This window comes from Lepus europaeus, chromosome 8, assembly GCF_033115175.1.
Source record: "Lepus europaeus isolate LE1 chromosome 8, mLepTim1.pri, whole genome shotgun sequence".
NCBI classification, from domain to species: domain Eukaryota; kingdom Metazoa; phylum Chordata; class Mammalia; order Lagomorpha; family Leporidae; genus Lepus; species Lepus europaeus.
The window spans coordinates 122,493,216-122,512,640 of NC_084834.1; the positions used below are offsets into that span (position 1 = coordinate 122,493,216).

Consider the following 19,425-nt stretch of genomic DNA (forward strand, 5'->3'; position numbering starts at 1 on the left):
AATAAATAAATAAGACTGAGCGGGAAGAGGAAGAGGGGTGGGAATGTGGGTGGGCATGGTGGGAAGAATCACTATGTTCCTAAATTTGTATTTATGAAACTCACGAAATTTGTATTCCTTAAATAAAAGGTTTCTTTGGGGAAATAATTGGGGGGGGGGGCGGGACTGATCATACTAGTATTTAAGGCACGTCTATTAAAGTTTCCTAGAATTATTGTCCCCACTAGATGGTAAAATCCGCCTATCTTATTCTCTATTATCCTTAATACCAAGCCTGAAAACAAGCAGAACAAAAATGCCTTCACAACTTAATACAATTTAATGATCTGAAATTTGATGATGGCTGTAATTCAAGTTTTTCTTCTGATGAACTGTAAACCTGATTATTTTCAAAGACCAGGTAACACATGAACTTGTCCTTTCACAGTAAAACTGATACGTAACAATAAAACATCCCCATTCCCCTAAGACTTCAGCGCACAGCCCTTAACTAACATATAACACTTCTACAGCACCATAATCTAACTAGCTGCTCACACTTTAAATACAAATTACTGATTTGACAGTGGGAGTTAGCCATTGCCTTACTTTACAGATGGGAAAACTAAAGTACAAAGCAACAAAGGGATTTGGCCCTAGTCTCAGAAATATTGAGTAGCATTTCTAAGAAAAATGACCGGATATTGACAAGTTCAGAGCTCTTTTAATTACATTTCTGCTAATCTCTTCTGAACTTCACTTCCTATCAAGCAGTTTCTTTATACATCAATTTAATCTCTATAGTGGCATTTTAAACAATCTCCAACTAAAGCAAAAACAATAAAAACCTATGGGATGAAAATTACTTATAAAACAGTGCATTTGTGAACCTATACCTTGTAATCAATTTACTTTATTTTCCAACTGAAGAAGTGGGTTATGAATATTTAACAGATTTCATAACTATAAACTATGCTAATCCCAATTTTGTGGTTGAGATCAGGGTCAGGAACTGAGGTGACACCATAAAACTCAGAACTAAATGAAAAAATCTGATACAGTAGCGAGTGAAAAACATAGGAAGTGTATCTAGGAAAGGAAGAACGCTCAAGTTTCAGCTCCTCCTCAGCTATTCCCCTTTCCACTTCCCACCCAACGCATCCACTGAGGGACACAATTACATCGGTTTGGTGGGTTCAGCACAGTGCAGCTACCCAATTCCCAAACATCTGCACTGCCCCAACAGGAAATCTCAGCTGTACTGGCAGCCACTCCTTTTCAACCCTCTCCTAAAGCCTGCCAGCCACTATGCACTATCTCCAGATCTGCCTATTCTGGACACGTCACATGCACGCTGTCCTCGGCCACGGGTCTCCTTCGCCTAGCGTGATGTTCTCCAGGTGCTCCCGTGCTGCTACACGGTGCGGTACTTCACTGTCCTTTTCACAGCCCAACAGTATTCCGCTGCACAGACATACCACACTCAGCCTGTCACTCATCAGTCCTCGGGCTGCTTCCGTTTTGCTTTTTTAAAATGCATAATGCGGCTATGATCACTGACGGACAGCTTTCTGAGCTGATACGTGTTTTCCTTTCTCTAAGGTATAAACCCAGGAGTGGAACGCCTGAGGCACACAGTAACTCTGTTTAACCACTGGATCAAACTACCAGTCTATGCTCCGAAGCAGCTGCACCTCTGACAAGCCTACCAGCAGTGTGCTGGGGTTTCAGTTTTGACACAGCGTCACCAACACCTGTTTTATCTGATTCCAGCCACCCCAGGGTGTTCAGTGAGATGCTCTCCGCTTTCTGAATACAAACATTCTTTAAGGTTCCCATTTTTACCACCCTGTCCTACATTATAGGACACCAGTGCATTCGGTCAGGGTAAAGTCAGCAAGAGTATGCGTGAGTTGTTCTGAAATTTAAATTTCTACAAATGCCACACCTCCCTGATAATTTGACAGAATCAGTCTTATAACATGTTAACTTTCAACTTATATACAAAGCACTGAAGTCATAACAAGGTGCATTAGACTATCAAAAATATTAATCGCTTATAAAAGCAGTAATCTTCAGAGTTCCTCAAAACTCCTGAGGTTAAAACATCTTCCTTAGTTTAATGACTACACTGTACATTCTGCTACTGAGCTCACGGACGAGTAGTTACTTAATAGGAAAACCTAGTCAAGTCTAACTTTAAAAACCGTCCTCCGAGCTGCTACCAAGTGGAACTGGTCTAAGAGTAGGCCTTGATGTCGGAAGAAAGTCTGACAGACTTGGCGACCTCCAAATGCTGTCAGAAGTCATTTTGACAGTTTGCTGATGGACTCACACAATGTGTGTACAAGATCAACAGGCAATTGCACTAACCTGGTATTTTCTTCTTCTGGCCTTTCAACTTCATTTTCATCTACCAAACAGAATAAACAAGCGAGTAAGTGAAGATACCACTCTTACAGATCAGTCTCACGCAAATCTGAAGCGGTTGTCACAAGCACTAACCTAGGTCCTTGGCCAAGTCACTGTGCACGTGCACGTCCCACGGGCCTACAAACACAGCAGAGTTAGATCACCTTACAATCCCTCCACCAGATACACCCTTACGGGACACCAGACTTCACAGATACAAAGTTACACGTTCACACTACAAAGAACGTCACAGCGCCGCATCCTGACAGAGGAGCAATTTTTTTTAAGACGTCTATTCCAGTTAGGTCACTGAGGAGCTGCCTGGTGCCCAATGGACACCTTTACTGTGCGACGCTGGAAACCATCAAGAATGTACGTTTTAGGAAAGCAAAAGATACAAACTTCCAAACCTCGCGGAACAGACGTGGGGCCCTGTGGCTCCACTAAAGTTAAACAATCCCGATGTCAAGTCACCTTGCAAGAAGCAAGCACAAGAGAAAAACAGATTAACACTGAACAAGGTAGGCCAAAAAGGGCCACGCGGTGCTTCCACAACGTGAGTTAATGGGTCCCTAAAAAAAAAAAAACGCACAACGTCAGCTTACACGGAGACGTCAGGGGTTTCTTTACGGGCCACAACCTGGGTCTCCGAGTTGACTTTAGAAGCAGGACCCGCCAGCGAGGCGCGCCGGCAGGTGCACCCCGCACACGGCAGACGGCAGCGTCTCCGCACCGCCTTTACTCAGCCAGACTTGCACAGCGGCTGTCCCCCAGCGGCGGGAGACTCCCCGGCGGTCTCCCGGGTGGGCCCCGCAGCCAGGCCGCCGGCGACGCGGGGCCCGGGGCCGCCAGGCCTCGGTGCGGCCCTCAAGCCGCGGGGGCGGCGCGGGGCCGGGCGGGCCGCCCCGGAGACCCCCGCCGAGGGACAAGGGACAGGAAGCTCCGTACCGCCATACAGCCACTCTTCCTCCTCGTCCCCTCCGGTCCCGCCGCTCAGTTCCGACACAAGGCGGTCCACCTCGCCGGCCGACATGGCCGCCCGGCCGCCCCTTCACGGCGCCAATCAACAGCCCCCAGCCAACCCCCTCCCCAGCCTCGCTGCCCCGGGGGCGCGAGAAGGGCGCGAACCCGCCGGCGAGCGAGCCAAGGAAACACGAGACGCCAATCCCGGACAGGAGGCCGCAGCGGCGGAGGCGGCCAAGGCGAGGACTTCAGCACCGGCCGCCTGCGCACGCGCAGCAGCGTCCGAGCAGCGCGGCGTCTCTAGATGGCTTCGCTTCCGCGGCCGCGGCCCACCCCCCCCGGCCCGACTGCGCCTGCGCGCTGCGCGTGGCCCCGCCCCCCCACAGCGTCGCGCTTGGTCTTCCGGCGTGGCTTCCGGGCGGGCGGGGGCACTGCGCCGGCGCGGCTCCCCTCCCCCGCCCTGCCTTCGCCTAGGAAGACTTCCTGTTCTCCCCTGTCTGTGATGCTTTGTCTAAAGCTTTGATTTATCTTAAAGGTTTTTGTTTATCAACCTTAATACGCAGTTGTTACCTGTCGGTGCTCTTCTGCAAAAGAAATCATAATCCGCGCTCCAAGAATTAACGATTAATAGTCTTGAGAAGTTAATTTTAATAGCCAACAAAAGCAAAAGTGATCCGTGAACGATGCATTCTTGTTTAAAAAAAAAAACAATAACAACGTGCAAATGAAAGAACCTGCTGCACCACCGTCTATGAAGTGGGCACTGGGACCTGCTGTGCGCACCGTTCTGAAATTTTCTACGCATTTGCTTTACCTGTGTTGCATTGTTTTCAAAGGAGAACTTAAGGGAAATGAGCCTTCAAGGGCCCAGGGCTCATGTGTCATCCTGCTTCTGGGTTTTTCTTGCTTGATTAGCCCAGTGGCGCCTTGGAGATCTCGCTCCTTTTAGTATACACCAAACTGCCCACTTAGCAATGCTGCGTGCAATCCCAAAGCGTGATTATCACACAGTGAGTGTGACGCTCACCAGCTGATCTTCCTGTAATGTTTTCACCTTTTCTCTGTCACCCAGAAGTGAACAAAACCTTACGGTGAAGATCCTTGGGACTTCCTGCAGATGTGCCCAAGTGTTTCTCCAAGACGGTTTGTGAACTCTGTGCAGTTCTGTTTTAACAGATAATACAAAGTTTCCAGGCTGCTTTCAAGAACACATCTCCCAAGGGAAAGATGCCCCAGTGTGGGTTAGAACTGGAGTTCTAGTTCTCAATGGTGTTTCATTTCATCTTCCCAGCTGCTTATGCCGCCTCATCTTGTGACTTTGAGAAATCAATCTTTCTGCACTTTAGTTTTTCTCAAGTAAAAAATAAGAAGCTGAATTAGGTAATCCCCAAGGTCCCTTTTAGTTGTAAATGGGATGTTCACTTGCTGGAAAAAAAAATCACTTTAGTGGTGGCCGTGTGGCACAGTGGGTTAAGGAGCTGCTGGGAGTGCCCAAGTCCCATGTTAGAGGCTAAGTTCAAGTGCTGACTACTGTGCTTCCATCCAGCATCATGATAGTGTACCAGGAAGGCAGTGGGTGATGGTTCCTGCCACCTACATGGGAGACACAGGCAGAGTTCCTGGCCTCTGGTTTGTGGCTTCCACCTTACTCAACTTAGGCTACTGCAGACATTTGGGGGAAGAAACCACCAGAAGGAAGATCTTTGTCTTCTCTGTCTTTCCCCCTCTCTCTCTGTCACTCTGCCTTTCAAATACATACAGGCTCAAGAATTTCTATGTAAAAGCCCATTTTGAATGCACAAGTCCACCAATGGATTTTTGTGCCTTTGCTTATTTAGCAATCATTGAATACCTGCTTTGTTTTAAAAAGTGGGAACTAGAGGCATGAGTAAAACATAGTCCCTGGCCTTAAATAAGAGCTCTCAGTTCATTGAGAAAGACAGAAGGGCAGTACACAGTTAACTAGCCTACAGGAGAAAAGGAGGATGCATGATAACAGATGCACACATGAAATGCTTGTACCCCATCAGCACCACAGAACATCATGGCATTAAGATCATCCTCCTTAATCTGAACACACCTCCACCTACTATTCTCAGCTCTCTTACCTGTCTAGGAGAATCACTTGTGTTCTTCTAAATGCTGCTGAAGTATGATCGCTTTCCTGGAACCCACTTCATATCCACCCATTTATTCACTTAGTCCATAAATATTTATGAAAAGTCTAGCAAGTGCCAGGAACTCTTGTAAGCTCCCTAGATTCAGCATGGGCTAAAACAAAGTCCTTCCTCTGAGAAGCCAAGGCAACAAACGTCATTGATGTGTTGTTTTGATCAGTATTAAGAAGAAGAACTCACGATATAAAGGGACCCAGAGCAAAGTGATGAAGAGGGATTGAGTGTCAGGGTCAGACAAAGCCACTCTAATGAGGTGGGATGAGTATAGAGATCTCAATGGAGAAAGGAAGTAAGCCCTGCAGATTTGTGGGTAAATAATCTATCATACAGAGGGGTTAGCAAGTGCAAAGGCCCAGAGGCAGAGGCACGCTTGGCATGTTCAAGGAACCCAAAATGTAGTTGAAGGACAGTGAGCAAGAAACAGAATGTAAATGAGACCAGAGTTATGGAGGTGGGGTTAAGGAAGACAAAACTATCATCCCTTCTAGGCCTGATGCTGCCTCTATGGTGTGTGTCTATCACATTAGATAGGAATTATGTGACTTTTTCTGAAAGCCTTTACTCGATTCTTCAATCCAGCCACAAACAGAGCATCTTGTTTATCTGGCCCTTCCATTCTTTATGTGGTGCATAACAATGAATAGATCTTCTTAGCCTTTGTGAAAAATAATTGAGTGAGGATTTTGTGTCCTGCTTGGGAGCGACCCAAGGCAATAGCTCCCAGACCCATTTCTATTTCTATTTCTTATTCCATGAGTCTATAATGAGCTCAGGTAGATTCATGGAAGAACCAGTTATCTTTTGCTAAGGGGTTTCCATCTCCTCCTAGCTCCCTGAAGGGAGTTTGCCTTTCAAGGCATTGCTTAAACTGAACTGAAGAATTGATAATAATTGGGGCCTCAGAATTGCCTTGTTGGTGGAGGTAGCATTTGAGCTAAGCTTTGAAAAAGAATTTCTACAAGCAGAGAAGCCCATAAAGCATTAATAACTCCCCTGAGAAGGCTCCCTCCTCGCTTGCTGCCAAACTGAGTTCCTTGCCTGGACGCTCCCCTCGTGACAGGTGCCTTTCTTTCTATGCTCTGAGGGAAACCTTTACAGCTGGGTGCCTTGAAGATTTTGTGTGCATCTCTTACCTTGCGGCCTCATCAAACAACAATCTTACGTGTATTCTGATTATAGCTTTTCATTTTACTGTTCCTTGTGGACTATTTTTGGCAACCATGATCATCTGTTTTCAGGTATGTCTGAGAAGTACTCAAAGGGGCCGGTGCCGCGGCTCACTAGGCTAATCCTCTACCTTGTGGCGCCGGCACACTGGGTTCTAGTCCCGGTCGGGGCGCCGGATTCTGTCCCGGTTGCCCCTCTTCCAGGCCAGCTCTCTGCTGTGGCCAGGGAGTGCAGTGGAGGATGGCCCAAGTGCTTGGGCCCTGCACTCCATGGGAGACCAGGAGAAGCACCTGGCTCCTGGCTTTGGATCAGCGCAGTGCGCTGGCTGCAGCGCGCCGGCCGCAGCAGCCATTGAGGGGTGAACCAATGGCGAAAGGAAGACCTTCCTCTCTGTCTCTCTCACTGTCCACTCTGCCTGTCAAAAAAAAAAAAAAGTACTGAAAGGAGTGCTTGGGAGTTGATGATTCAAATGATGACAAGAGTCGAGCGTTCCTTAGATAGCAAGAAGGTGCAAGATTCTCTTCCAGGCATGAAGCCAAAGACCCTTCTCTCCACAGGACCCACCAAAGACTGCGAAGTTTAACTTGTGGTTAGTGTCACGGGAGCTCAGACAAACCAGAAAAGTCCAGTTCATAGCCACGTGCACAGGTGCAGCTCCCAGATGTTAATCACAAATGCCAGTCCTGAGCATCATGGCTACGTTACCGGTCAACGCCCCTCATACTTCAGGGATACCAACCCCAGACCAGGAAGAAAGGCTGCCACACCCTCTCTCAACTGGCCCCTTCCTTCCTTGGAACACACTTCAATAAACTTCGTCTTACCAGCCCTACTTTCATCCCTCTGAACTGTAACTCTTACTCCACTGGCAAAAAATAACCGAGGCAAACCGGCTGCTGCTGGTGACACTTTTGCGTGAGGATATGGCCTTTAGTCCCAACCGTGTGCGTTGCTGCCAGTTTTAAATGTTCGTCAGTTTCCTCGCCAGTAAGTTGGTGTAATAACACTTATTTCCATGTTTTAGAAGGATGGCAAAGCTAAAATGAAGTTTTCAAATGTCAAAGGATCTGAGAAGTTAGAGGCCAGCAGATGCTGTGTTTCTCCTTTGAGCAGCCAGAATAATCACACACGTCTCACGCTTTCCTTTCTCTCTGGGTACGTCCTGAAGAATTCAGGCCCCCTCAGCCATCCTCCCCTGCATCTTGATGTCCTTTAACACTAAATTTTTATATTGCAAGCTGTTTCTGGAAAATTCTACCATCTCCTATTTATGTCGACACTGTATTTTTTCTTCCTCCACTTCCTCCTCCTCCTCCTGTGTCTACAGTGTTATGTAAATGTTGTGTACACTGCAAGTGTGAGAACAAAATCTTTCCATTGCTTTGTTCACCAGCTCCTCTCTCACCATGTCCTGCACCTGGGAAGTGCTCAGTAAATCCCTGAGCCATGCCCTGATCAAGCGCAAGAGATCATGGGAGATATGCTTGGTGTTATGGGGAATGGAACATAATTGCTGGCTACTTTGAAGCAAAGGAATACAAATCAACATTTGGCAAGACAAATGAGATGCTCTTAAGCAGATTATTAGAGCAGCAATTCATTTTACCCCACCATAATATTTAGCATCAAGAAAGGATATTTTCTGGGCCCAGCACTGTGATGCAGGGGTTAGGCTGCTGTTTACAATGCCAGCATCCCATATGGGCACTGGTTGGACTCCTGTTAACACTTCCAATCCAGCTCACTGTTAATGCACCTGGGAAAGCAGCAGATGTTCCAAGTATTGGGTCTCGGCCACCCATGTGGGAGACCTAGATGGAGATCCTGGCTCCTGGCTTCAGCCTAGCCAAGCTCTGGCTGTTGTGGCAATTTGGGGAGTCAACCAGGAGACAAAACATTCTCTCTCTCTCCTTCTCTCCCTCTCCCTCTCTCTACTCTCTCCCTCTCTCTACTCTCTCCCTCTCTCTTCATTTCCCTTTCTTCCTCCTTCCCTCCCACTATCTCTCTGTCACACTCCCTTTCAATAAGTAAAATACATCTTTCTAAAAAATCAAAAGAAAGATAATTTTCCTGGACTCCCTTTTCTGTGTACCCACTCTCCCAAACTCGTTTCATTTGGTTCTGTGACTTTTTTTTTTTTTTAGATTTATTTATTTGAAAGTCAGAGTTACACATAGAGAGAAGGAAAGGCAGAGAGAGAGAGAGAGAGAGAGAGAGAGAGAGAGAGAGAGAGAGAGATCTTCCATCTGCTGGTTGACTCCCCAGATAGCCACAACGGCTGGAGCTGTGCTGATCCAAAGCCAGAAGCCAAGAGCTTCTTCTGGGTCTCCCATGTGCGTGCAGGGGCGTAAGGACTTGGGCCATCTTCTACTGCTTTTCCAAGCCATAGCAGAGAGCTGGATAGGAAGTGGAGCAGCTGGGACTCAAACCGGCGCCCATATGGGATGCTGGCACTGCAGGTGGTGGCTTTACCTGCTACACCACAGCGCTGGCCCCAGTTCTGTGACTTTTAATACCACTTGTGCCATTAGGAGCCAGTAACTCCTACATTTCTTTGTGCAGTGGTTTTTTTTTTTTTTTGTTTGTTTGTTTGTTTGTTTGTTTTGACAGGTAGAGTGGATAGTGAGAGAGACAGACAGAGAGAAAGGTCTTCCTTTTTGCCATCGGTTCACCCTCCAATGGCCGCCGCAGTTGGCGCGCTGCTGCCGGCGCTTTGCGCTGATCCGAAGCCAGGAGCCAGGTGCTTCTCCTGGTCTCCCATGGGGTGCAGGGCCCAAGCACTTGGGCCATCCTCCACTGCCCTCCCGGGCCATAGCAGAGAGCTGGCCTGGAAGAGGGGCAACCAGGATAGAATCTGGCGCCCCGACCGGGACTAGACCCTGGTGTGCCGGCGCCGCAGGCGGAGGATTAGCCTATTAAGCCGCAGTGCCGGCCTCTTTCCGCAGTTTTAACTTCTCCTTGAGGTCATGGTATTCAGCATCACTATGAGGCTCCCCCAGATGCCTCTCCTGGGCATTTAACAGGTGCTTCAAACTTCGTACCCAGAGCTGAATCCATGGATCCCCCTGCAACCTGTCCTGCCCCACTCTCGTACCCCGCCAGAGTTCCTCTTTGAGTCACCACTGTATAGCCCCTAGCTGTTCAAACCCACACCAAAAGTTCATGCTTGATTCTTCTCTCTCTCTCTCTCTCTCTCTTTTTTTTTTTTTTGACAGGCAGAGTGGACAGTGAGAGAGAGAGAGACAGAGAGAAAGGTCTTCCTTTTGCCGTTGGTTCACCCTCCAATGGCCGCCGAGGCTGGCACGCTGCTGCCGGCATACCGCGCTGACCCGATGGCAGGAGCCAGGTGCTTATCCTGGTCTCTCCTGGGGTGCGGGGCCCAAGCACTTGGGCCATCCTCCACTGCACTCCCTGGCCACAGCAGAGAGCTGGCCTGGAAGAGGGGCAACCGGGACAGAATCCGGCGCCCCAACTGGGTCTAGAACCCGGTGTGCCGGCGCCGCAAGGCGGAGGATTAGCCTATTGAGCCACGGCGCCGGCCTGATTCTTCTCTCTTTCCTCTGCCCTACACCTCACACAAACTCATTTACTAATAATTCCCAAATTATCAAACTTCTCTCCTGCATTCTAAAATCATACATCCAATAGCCTGCTATTTCCTGCTATTTCCACTCAGAAGTCCCACAAATACGTTAAAAACAACAGGATTCTGTAAGAACAGCTACTATCAAAAAATAAATGAATGGGGCCAGCGTTGTGGCACAGCCCATTAAGCTGCCTCCTGCAGTGCTGGCATCCCACAGGGGCACTGGTTCCAGTCTTGGCTGCTCCACTTCTGATGCAGCTCCTTGCTAATGCACCTGGGAAAGCAGAAGAAGATGGCCCAATGCGTGGACTCCTGAATCCATGTGGGAACCCGGTAGAAGCTTCTGGCTACTGACTTCAGCTTTCCTCAGCCCCAGCCATTGTAGCCATTTAGGGGGTGAACCAGCAGGTGGAAGACCTCAATCTCTGTCTCTTTCTCTCTCCCTCTGTAACCCTGCCTTTTAAATAAATAAAATATGTGTTTAAAAAAAGGAACAACTAGAAACTATCAAATGTTGGTAGGGATATAGAGAAACTGGAATTCTTGTGTATTATTGTTGGAAATATAAAACAGTGCATGCTGTATGGAAACCAGGGGTTTCTTAAAAAAATGGAATTATCAAATGATGCAGTAGTTCCACTTCTTGATATATACACAAAAATATTGAAAGCAAGATCTCAAAGAGATATTTGTGGGGTGGGCCCATGGCGCCGTGTTTAAGATGCTGCGGGGGACACCTGCATCCCACACCAGGATGCCTGGGGTCAGGTCCTGGTTCTGCTCTGAATCTAGCTTCTTACTGACGCCCGCGGGAGGCAGCAGTGAGGGCTCAGTGCGCGGGTTCCCGCCACCCACATAGGAGACCTGGGCTGCGTTCCTGGCTCTTGGTTTTGGCTTGGCACAGCCTGGCTGCTGCAGGCATTGATAGGAGATCTCTCCCTCTCTCTCTTTCTCTCTGCCTTTCAAATAAATAAAAAAGATATTTTCCACCCATGTTCAGGGCACTATTTTTTTTTTTTTTGAAAGGCAGAGTGGACAGTGAGAGAGAGAGACAGAGAGAAAGGTCTTCCTTTGCCATTGGTTCACCCTCCAATGGCCACTGTGGCCAGTGCGCTTTGGCCGGCGCACCATGCTGATCCGAAGGCAGGAGCCAGGTGCTTCTCCTGGTCTCCCATGGGGTGTAGGGCCCAAGCACTTGGGCCATCCTCCACTGCACTCCTGGGCCATAGCAGAGAGCTGGCCTGGAAGAGGGGCAACCAGGATAGAATCCGGTGCCTCGACCGGGACTAGAACCTGGTGTGCCGGCGCCGCAGGTGGAGGATTAGCCTATTGAGCCGCGGCGCTGGCCAGGGCACTATTATTCATAACAGACAAAACCCATTCAAACGAAAATTGACAGCTCAAGGGATAAACAAAAGTGGTAGATGCGTAGGATGGAGTACTACTCAGCCTTAAAGACGAAGGGAATTCTGCCACAGGCTACAGCCTAGAACCTGAAGGATGCTGCGCTAAGTGAAATGCCAATCACAACAGAAAACGTCGTGTGGTTCCACTCACGTGAAGAATCCGTGGCAGTCGATGCATAGAAACAGAAAGCAGGAGGCAGCTCGCCAGCAGCTGGGGGTGAGGTGGGGGGAGTTTGGTTCAGTGCAGAGTTTGCAGAGTTAGCTCTGCAAGAGGGGGCGGTCTGCAGGTCGCTGCGCAACAACGCGATGCGCTGCGTGCCACTCGACCACCGACTTCAGAAACGGTTCACACCGTCAGCTGCGTGTCTGTTTTTGTCACGGCTAAGCATGTGCCGAATGAATTCAGTTTGTGTGTTCCCCAATCTGCGTCTCCTCTGGCTTTCCAAATCCCAGGTGACGCCATTTACCATTCATCAGACAGAAGGCTGGGCATTCACCGAACTTCTCCGTGTGCCTCACTCTTTGTGCCAAGTTGCCTTTGGCACTGTCTTCCCAACGTCTCTGTGGACTCAGGCTGCATCCGTCTCCTGGGTGTGCCTCTCAGCTGTCACCCAGAGCTGCTGCTGCTGTTTCCTAACTGCTCCCTCTGGCCTGAAGCTTGCTCTGTTTCAGATTATTTTCCTTATCTCCCTTAGAAAGATTCTTTTTTCCTGACAGGCAGATGTGAACAAATGATTTCCACACTTAAAGACACTTTGCTGGTTCTTCCCTGGCTGCTGTATTTAGAATGGAAAATACCGCTCTTCCCGATTTAGTTCAGTGCTTTCTTGCCTGGTGGTTGGGCTTCTCGTCTCGCAGTCCAGGCCAGCTGAAGTGAACTGTCTGTGCTTACAGAGAACATGTGCACACGTCAGGCCTCTGCGTCTTTGTTCTTGGTGCAGTATCTGCGGGGCTGCCTTCCCATCCTGTCCACCTGGTGAACACCTGCCCTTCTGAGAAAGCCGCTCCAAACTTGTGTCTTACACGAAACTTTTGACCACTTCCCTATTTTCTTTCCTCATTCAGATTTTACTTTTCATCCTTTGTAATCGTCATGTATTTTTCAGTACATCTGTAACATGTTACTGTACTTCTTTGTTTCACATGTGTGGGTCCGGTTTCTTATAATTATTCTGGAGTCAGGACTGTGGCTTATTTCTTTTTATAGCCTCAGTATCCAAAGCAGTGCCTGGAAAACTGTGCATGTTTATTAAAACATTGGTTGAACTCATTATTTATTTGGATATCAATCGAACATTTATTCAACAAACACTTATTCAATACTTGTTATGTCCTGGGTGCTGGGGATACAAGGCCTCTAGTGTACAATCTAGAAAAATAGATGCACTAAGGAAAATAGGTTTGTTAAAATTCACCCCAAGGGGTGCTGGGGGCACAGCACAGCCAGTGAGGCCAGCATCTCATAGGCTGCTCCACTTCTCATCCAGCTCCCTGCTAACGTGCCTGGGAAAGCGGCAGAGGATGGCCCCAGGGCTTTGGCCCTGCCACTCACGTGGGAGACCCGGATGGAGCTCCTGCCCCAGCCATTACAGCCATTTGGGGAGCGAACCAACGGATGGAAGCCCCCCACTTCCTGTAACGGTTACTTTCAAATACATATAACGCATCTCCAGAGGAAAGCTTACCCTAGGATAGGGCAAGCACCGAGCCAAGCTTCAGCTGGGTGCTGCAACTGGGGAGGAGGGGAGGGCAGAGGCGAGAGGCTTGGAGTGATTGTTTCCGGGGAGCAAGAGCTTACCAGGTGTAAATTACCTGTGGCTGAGCACCGCCTGTCAGTAACCATTGCGTCCCGGGAACTCAGCGCAGTGGTGCTACTGAGTAGTTAACGGGTATTGTTTGAACACTGAGCCCAGGAAACACCAGGGGCTCCGCGGCGCCCGGTGCAGGCACGCACTGAGTCAGGTTGGACTGGGGGCCTTAGACTCGTCTGGACGTGTCCCGTAGGCAGGGCCAGGGGCCTGTAGCAGGGAGATGGAGGCACCAGCTCGGGGTCCCGGGGCAAACCGGACCGGCGGGGAGTGCCGGGCGGCGGCTGACGGCGGCGGGCCGGCGAGGGCCGGCGAGAGGAGCGAGGACCGGCGTCGCGCAGCACCAGACCAGGGTCGGGGGCAGCGAGACGAGGGCGGGGAGGCGGGGAGCAGCGCACGGGAGGCCTGAGCGCGCCGACGCGGCACCAGGCCGCCAGGGCTCCGAATTGGGACGAGAAAAGGAAGACTCAGACTTCCGATTAGGGTTTATTCTTCAGATTTCTCGGGAGGCAGGGACAGGTCATCCGCGCACACAGAGGCCGGACCACAGCTCGCTCCCCCACCTCCCCGCACCATCCCGGCAGCCCGATCGGGGGACACGCCCACTTCTTCCGCGCGCGGACGCGCCTGCCTCGAGCGCGCCTCCCCGGTAGCCAATCAGCGCTCTCTGCGTCATCACCGCGCGCCGCAGGGCGGGTCTCAGGCAGGACCACGTGTACGGTGTTGACTGTCAGTCTCCCGGTTTGCGGAAGCGGTGAGTTCCCAGAGAGGTTCCCGCACCGGAGTCCGGCCGAGCCGGCTGCCGCGCAGCCATGAGTGCCCCGGGCGTGCTGTCCTTTACCCAGCAGGGCTGGGAGCAGGTGCTGGCCAAAGTGAGACGGGCTGTGGTGTACCTGGACGCCGCCTGCGCCGAGAGCTTGCACTGGGGCTGCGGAGCCGCGCGGCTCCTGGACGCCGTGGGGGCCCCTGCGTGCCACCTGCGCGAGTTCGAGCGGGGCGCGGCCAGCGGCGGGGCCGCGCAGCCCAAGGCGGTGTTTGTGCTGAGCGGCCTGCTGAAAGGCCGGACTGTGGACACCCTGCGGGACATCGTGCGCCGCAGCCACTTCCAGTACTGTGTGGTGGTCACGGCCGTGAGCCACGCCGTCCACCTCACGGCGAACCACGTGCCCGCCGAGCTGGAGGGGCAGCGGCCGGTGTTCGAGCAGCTGGAGGAGAAGCTGTGCGAGTGGATGGGCAACCTGAACTACACGGCCGAGGTGCTGCACGTGCCGCTGCTGCTCGCCCCCGCGGCCGCGCACCTGGCCCTGACGCCGGCCTTTGCGTCCCTGTTCCCTCTGCTGCCTGGGGACGTGCGTGTCCTCAACAGCGCGCGTCCGGACAAGAGGAGACTGGGGAGCCTGGCCGAGGTGGACGCCGCCGCCCTGACGCCGGAGCTGCAGCTGCAGATCAGGTGCCTGGTGTCCGGGCTCAGTTCCCTGTGTGAGCATCTGGGGGTTCGGGAGGAGTGTTTCGCCGTGGGCACCCTCAGCCGAGTCCTAGCTGCAGATCTGGCGAACTATGCCCCTGCCAAGAACAGGAGGAAGACTGCCCCGGGCAGGGCGTCGGTGGTCTTTGTAGACAGGACGCTGGACCTCACAGGTAAGGGCACTGCCGGGGGCGTGCTGGGTGACCCTGAGGCACTGGCACAGTAGCCAGTAGCACGCAGCAGGTTATGAGCTGTCATTGTAGGTGTGTCCTCAAGGGATACTGGCTGAACAACAGCTGTGTACAGTGCAAGAGATGGGAAAAATTGAATTTTTTTTGCATTGGAGGGGACTTGTTCATCCAGGAACCTTTTGGAAAGGTGCAGAGGCTGGGACTCAGAACAAACCTTCATCGGGGACTCTCATCTGTGGCAGAGGGTTTTGTTTGTTTGTTGTACAGATTTATTTACTTGAAAGAGTGACACACAGACAGGAGAAGTCAGAGTAGAGAGAGCTTCCATCCGCTGGTTCACTCCCCAAATGGCTGCAGCAGCCAGGGCTGGGTCAGGCGGAAGCCAGGAGCCTGGAGCTCCATCCTAGTCTCTGAAGTAGGTGGCGGGAGCCCAAGCACCTGGACCATCCTCCACTGCCTTCCCGGGCACTTTGACAGGAGGCTGCACTGGAAGTGAGGTAGCCATGGCTGGCGTGGTGTGCCCGCGTCACAAGCAGTGGCTTAACCGCTGCACCTCAGCACGGTTGTCTGGCCAGGGAGATGGTAACGGATGACGCCTGGAGGGAAAACGCCTGTATAGGAAAACATGAACGTCACATACAGTTGAGGTTTGGGTTTCTTTAATTCAATGTGAAAAAGTGAGACTGAACCTTAGCGCTCCCCGGTCAATGAGATGAAATTGTAGAAAACGTCCTCAATGTTCATTGGTTTATTCTGAGCTCTCATTTTGAAAATTTGATAATCTTAAGTCATAGGATGTGCTAGTTATCTATATACACATGTAACCCTTCAAACAGGAGAAGCAAAAATACTCTCACTCTCTGGTACTTAACCCGTGCGTTTATTTTCAAAGGCCAAGTTTATAGTTCTGTAATCAGGTGAGTGCAGTGCTGTTGGGGGTGCAGAGTGTCCACAGCCAGGGGCAGGGCAGGGTCGGGAAGCGGCCTTAGTGAGCTTCTCTTACGAGGTCAGAGGTTTTTTACTTTAACAATTAATTGCAGGTCATAAATACAGAAGTGTAAGTTTGTGCCTGGAAGACCTTTCCTTCCTTCGTGTCCATGTCCCCTCGCCCAGTGCCCAGGCTCTCTGTGTGTGCAGACACACAGTGCCATCTCCTTCCTTCATGTCCATGTCCCCTCGCCCAGTACCCAGGCTCTCTGTGTGTGCAGACACACAGTGCCATCTCCTTCCTTCATGTCCATGTCCCCTCGCCCAGTCCCAGGCTCTCTGTGTGCAGACACACACAGTGCCGTCTCCTTCCTTCATGTCCATGTCCCCTTGCCCAGTGCCCAGGCTCTCTGTGTGTGCAGACACACAGTGCTGTCTCCTTCCTTCATGTCCATGTCCCCTTGCCCAGTCCCAGGCTCTCTGTGTGTGCAGACACACAGTGCCGTCTCCTTCCTTCATGTCCATGTCCCCTTGCCCAGTGCCCAGGCTCTCTGTGTGTGCAGACACACAGTGCCGTCTCCTTCCTTCATGTCCATGTCCCCTCGCCCAGTCCCAGGCTCTCTGTGTGTGCAGACACACAGTGCCGTCTCCTTCCTTCATGTCCATGTCCCCTCGCCCAGTGCCCAGGCTCTCTGTGTGCAGACACACAGTGCCGTCTCCTTCCTTCATGTCCATGTCCCCTCGCCCAGTGCCCAGGCTCTCTGTGTGTGCAGACACACAGTGCCGTCTCCTTCCTTCATGTCCATGTCCCCTCGCCCAGTCCCCAGGCTCTCTGTGTGCAGACACACAGTGCCGTCTCCTTCCTTCGTGTCCATGTCCCCTCGCCCAGTGCCCAGGCTCTCTGTGTGTGCAGACACACAGTGCCGTCTCCTTCCTTCATGTCCATGTCCCCTCGCCCAGTCCCAGGCTCTCTGTGTGCAGACACACAGTGCCGTCTCCTTCCTTCATGTCCATGTTCCCTCGCCCAGTGCCCAGGCTCTTTGTGTGCAGACACAGGCAATGCTGTCTCCTTCCTTCATGTCCATGTCCCCTTGCCCAGTGCCCAGGCTCTCTGTGTGCAGACACACAGTGCCGTCTCCTTCCTTCGTGTCCATGTCCCCTTGCCCAGTGCCCAGGCTCTCTGTGTGTGCAGACACACAGTGCCGTCTCCTTCCTTCATGTCCATGTCCCCTCGCCCAGTCCCAGGCTCTCTGTGTGCAGACACACAGTGCCGTCTCCTTCCTTCGTGTCCATGTCCCCTCGCCCAGTCCCAGGCTCTCTGTGTGCAGACACACAGTGCTGTCTCCTTCCTTCGTGTCCATGTCCCCTCGCCCAGTCCCCAGGCTCTCTGTGTGCAGACACACAGTGCCGTCTCCTTCCTTCGTGTCCATGTCCCCTCGCCCAGTCCCCAGGCTCTCTGTGTGCAGACACACAGTGCCGTCTCCTTCCTTCATGTCCATGTCCCCTCGCCCAGTGCCCAGGCTCTCTGTGTGTGCAGACACACAGTGCCGTCTCCTTCCTTCGTGTCCATGTCCCCTCGCCCAGTGCCCAGGCTCTCTGTGTGTGCAGACACACAGTGCTGTCTCCTTCCTTCATGTCCATGTCCCCTCGCCCAGTGCCCAGGCTCTCTGTGTGTGCAGACACACAGTGCCGTCTCCTTCCTTCGTGTCCATGTCCCCTCGCCCAGTGTCCAGGCTCTCTGTGTGCAGACACAGGCAATGCTGTCTCCTTCCTTCGTGTCCATGTCGCCCCTCACCTAGTCCCCCGGCTCTCTCTGTGTGCACACACAGGCAGTGCCGTCTCCTTCCTTCGTGTTAGAAAGGGAAGTGCTGTCCTTGCGGCTGATTACGGTAGCGGGCTCACTGGAGCAGACTGTGTCCTAGCCTTTCCCGCGTCCATCGCCGGCCTCCTCTCTTAGACGTCGCTTTGTCGTTAGCTTCGCACCGTTGACTTCAGACTGCGAAATCTCGTTTTGGACTCCCGGTGTCCTCCAACCTCACTTCTATTTTTCTTCGTTTTATATCAGATTTAAAAGACTTGTCTATACTTTCAGTGTTACATTTACTACACTTTTCTTGGGGTAAGAAACATTTTAAATGGGTATTTGAGAGGCAGACAGAGCTCCCATTCGCTGGTTGACTCCCCACGTGTCTGCAGTGGCTAGGGCTGGACTGGAGTGGAAGGTGGGAGCCAGGATTGCAGCATGACTGCTGTGCGTGGCAGGGTCCCAACTTCCTGGCCGTCAGTGCTGTCTCCTCGGGGCTGCATTAGCAGGAGCTGGAATCGGAGTTGGAGCTGGGTATTGAGGCCAGGTACTCCGGAATGGGCTGCGGGCCTCCTGACTGGTGTTTTAATTGCTGGCCAGGTGTCCACCTCTCCAGTTTTTCCTAGATTCCACTTCAATCAGGCTTTTATTTTATTTCTCTTTCTTCTTTTCTTTTTTTGGGATCAGAAGTAGAGCAGCTGGGGCTTGAAACGGCGCCCGTATGGGATGCCAGCACTGCAGTGGGTGGCTTTACCCACTATACCACAGCGCTGGCCCCAAGCTTTTATTTTCCAATACTGTCCAGAAAATTTCTTTGTCAGGGTCAGCCATAGGTTCTGTATCAAATCCAGGGTTCGGTTATCAGCATTCATTCAAAGCAGTAGTTGACATCATTTGCCATACAGTTAGTTTTTAAAAATTAAAGAAGTAGGGGCTAGCGCTATGGCGTAGTGGGTAAAGCCGCCGCCTGCAGTGCTGGCATCCCATATGGGTGCTGGTTTGAGTCCCAGCCACCCCATTTCTGATCCAGCTCTCTGCTATGGCCTGGGAAAGCAGTAGAAGATGGGCCAAGTCCTGGGGCCCCTGCACCCGCGTGGGAGACCGGGAAGAAGCTCATAGCTCCTGGCTTCGGATCAGCACAGTTCCGGCCATTGCGGCCATCTGGGGAGTGAACCATTGGATGAAGGACCTCTCTCTCTCTTTTTCTGCCTCTCCTCTCTCTGTATAATTCTGACTTTCAAATAAATAAAGAAATCTTAAAAAAATGTAAATATGAGTGCATTTGTGTGTCTGTTAAGTCTTTTTTTAAATTTTATTTACTTATTTTTATTTGACAGGTAGAGTTATAGACAGTGAGAGAGAGAGAAACAGAGAGAAAGGTCTTCCTTCTGTTGGTTCACTCTCTAAATGGCCGCTATAGCTGGCACTGTGCCGATCCGAAGGGTGCTTCTCCTGGTCTCCCATGCGGCTGCAGGGGCCCAAGCACTTGGGACATCCTCCACTGCACTCCCGGGCCACAGCAGAGAGCTGGACTGGAAGA

At 51.4% G+C, this 19,425-nt stretch overlaps 2 protein-coding genes across 10 annotated transcripts in view; one reads left to right on the plus strand and one right to left on the minus strand.

The window, feature by feature from the left end:
• The window catches only part of FIP1L1 (factor interacting with PAPOLA and CPSF1), a 71,083-nt gene extending 67,473 nt beyond the window's left edge, over positions 1-3,610 (minus strand). For 2 of the 9 annotated variants that reach the window (XM_062198828.1, XM_062198826.1), the window contains exons 1-3: positions 3,340-3,609; positions 2,485-2,529; positions 2,353-2,392 (exon numbers count right to left, since the gene is read on the minus strand). In XM_062198828.1, coding sequence (XP_062054812.1) covers positions 2,353-2,392; positions 2,485-2,529; positions 3,340-3,424 — 170 coding nt within the window. In that variant the 5' untranslated portion in view covers positions 3,425-3,609. Of the gene's footprint in view, positions 1-2,352; positions 2,393-2,484; positions 2,530-3,339 lie in introns of all 9 variants that reach the window. The other 7 variants (XM_062198832.1, XM_062198825.1, XM_062198831.1 and 4 more) reach the window with 4 other exon arrangements.
• A 10,593-nt stretch (positions 3,611-14,203) lies between these two features.
• The window catches only part of SCFD2 (sec1 family domain containing 2), a 356,231-nt gene continuing 351,009 nt past the window's right edge, over positions 14,204-19,425 (plus strand). Inside the window, exon 1 of the mRNA XM_062198835.1 lies at positions 14,204-15,136. Within this exon, the coding sequence (XP_062054819.1) occupies positions 14,311-15,136 (826 nt within the window). The 5' untranslated portion in view covers positions 14,204-14,310. The remainder of the gene's footprint in view (positions 15,137-19,425) is intronic.